This window comes from Aplysia californica, unplaced genomic scaffold (assembly GCF_000002075.1).
Source record: "Aplysia californica isolate F4 #8 unplaced genomic scaffold, AplCal3.0 scaffold00283, whole genome shotgun sequence".
NCBI lineage: Eukaryota > Metazoa > Mollusca > Gastropoda > Aplysiida > Aplysiidae > Aplysia > Aplysia californica.
Window position 1 is genome coordinate 800,944 of NW_004797553.1, and position 2,038 is coordinate 802,981.

The 2,038-nt window shown below is 39.3% G+C and overlaps 1 protein-coding gene across 1 annotated transcript in view; it reads left to right on the forward strand.

The window, feature by feature from the left end:
* Positions 1-851, forward strand: part of LOC101847736 (heparan sulfate glucosamine 3-O-sulfotransferase 1) — a gene marked incomplete at its 3' end in the record, with an annotated part of 3,399 nt that extends 2,548 nt beyond the window's left edge. Inside the window, 1 exon segment of the mRNA XM_013084289.1 lies at positions 678-851. Within this exon segment, the coding sequence (XP_012939743.1) occupies positions 678-851 (174 nt within the window).
* Positions 852-2,038: the final 1,187 nt, after the last annotated feature.

Here is a 2,038-nt window from a genome sequence, read left to right on the forward strand (position 1 = left end):
ACACTCACCCCACCCTAACACTCACCCCACCCCTCACCCCACCCTAACACTCTCCCCTCACCCTACCCTAACACTCACCCCTCACCCCACCCTAACACTCTCCCCTCACCCTACCCTAATTCTCACCGCTCACCCCACCCCATCCTAACACTCACCCCTTACCCCTCACGTCACCCAACCCTAATACTACAGTTGAAAATCATGATTTACTACAGTTGACAATCATGATTTACTACAGTTGACAATCATGATTTACCACACTTGACAGTCATGAATTACTACATTTGACAATCATGATTTACCACACTTGACAGTCATGATTTACTACATTTGACAATCATGATTTACTACACTTGACTATCATGAATTACTACATTTGACAATCATGATTTACCACTCTTGACAGTCATGATTTACTACATTTGACAATCATGATTTACTACACTTGACAATCATGATTTACCACAGTTGACAACTATGATTTACCAAAATTGACAATCATGATTCACTACATTTGACAATCATGATTTACTACACTTGACAGTCATGATTTTCCACATTTGACAATCATGATTTACCACACTTGACAGTCATGATTTACCAAAATTGACAATCATGATTCACTACAGTTGACAATCATGATACAGGAAACATTCTCGCCTTTCTCCCCACGCCAGGCAATCATCATAGGTGTTGGCAAGTGCGGCACACGTGCACTCATCGAGTTCCTCAAGATGAGTCCCTATATCGTGGCCGCCAACTCAGAGCTGCACTTCTTTGACCTTGACGTGAACTTTGAGAAAGGTCACGACTGGTATCGATCCCAGATGCCTCTGTCGTACAGTAATCAGGTGACGTATTCGTGGAGAGGAGGAGTTTATTCGTCAACATCTGTGACTATAGCTTGTAACAAAATTGTTGCCGAATGTGTTGGTTCTTCTAAAAAATCTGAGGAGGTTTACAATTTGTCCAACTTTCAGCACATGATTACAATAAAACTTGTATTGAATTAGTAATGATGTCTAGTATCTTGGAATGACAGTGTAACCAGAGCACCCTTGTACAAATATTATACATAAATAAAATATGCATTATTCATCATACAACTGTGATTGCCATGGCCATGGCTAAACCAACTTTGATCCCCTCATTTTTAAAAATCCTCGCCCTGCACCTGATATAATACATTTTTAATTAACGTTTGAGGAAAGCATAAAATGTTTTTGTCTTTTCTGACAAAATTTAAACTTTATTACAGCTTTGGCGACTCTGTGTATTGTCAAAACTGTCGTGAAAATCGTGAGTAGTGTTTTCCCAAATGCTGTTTCCTCTAGCTAATCGAGGTAAACAATCACTTTTGTTACTCACGCACACGTGTGTCCGCCCAGTGAACAAGAGACCGGTGCTGTCATCTGTCGGTCATTATCATGAGTCATAGGCGTCTACGCTTTAAAAAAAAATCCATTTGGGCAGTGTAGTTTTAATATTTTGAATTGTTAACTTGCTGAATATCATATTGTGATTTATTAAAGACGAAGTCTAAGTTCAAACTGAAATTCTTTACTCACAAGAACATTGCTCTGAAAGTATATAGCTATTTCACTTGAGAGAAAAATCGCGGTCGTCTATATCGTTCAATTTCTGATCCATTTAGCAGAACTAAACATTTGCTTGATTTAAGTGACAGGACTTTGAACAGATGGATATAGGATGAAAATGTAACAGAAGATGTCGAGGTGACAAAGAGAGGCCGACCTGGTAAATGTGATACCTTTGACAGAGATCTCGTGGGACGTGCAATTGGAAAGATGTTAGGGGAAAACCGATACGTCCCACTTAGAGCACTTGTGTCTTATTTGAAAAGCAATCACGATTTGGATATCAACGAACAGACTTTATGGCGCATTGTGAAGAATGTAGGTTTCAGCTTCAAGAAGACAAAAACATCCAAAGATGTAATTTGTGAGTCAAAGAACATGGTTGCACTGAGGAGGAAGTACCTACGAAGATTACAACAGCTAAGAGAAGACAACGTTGA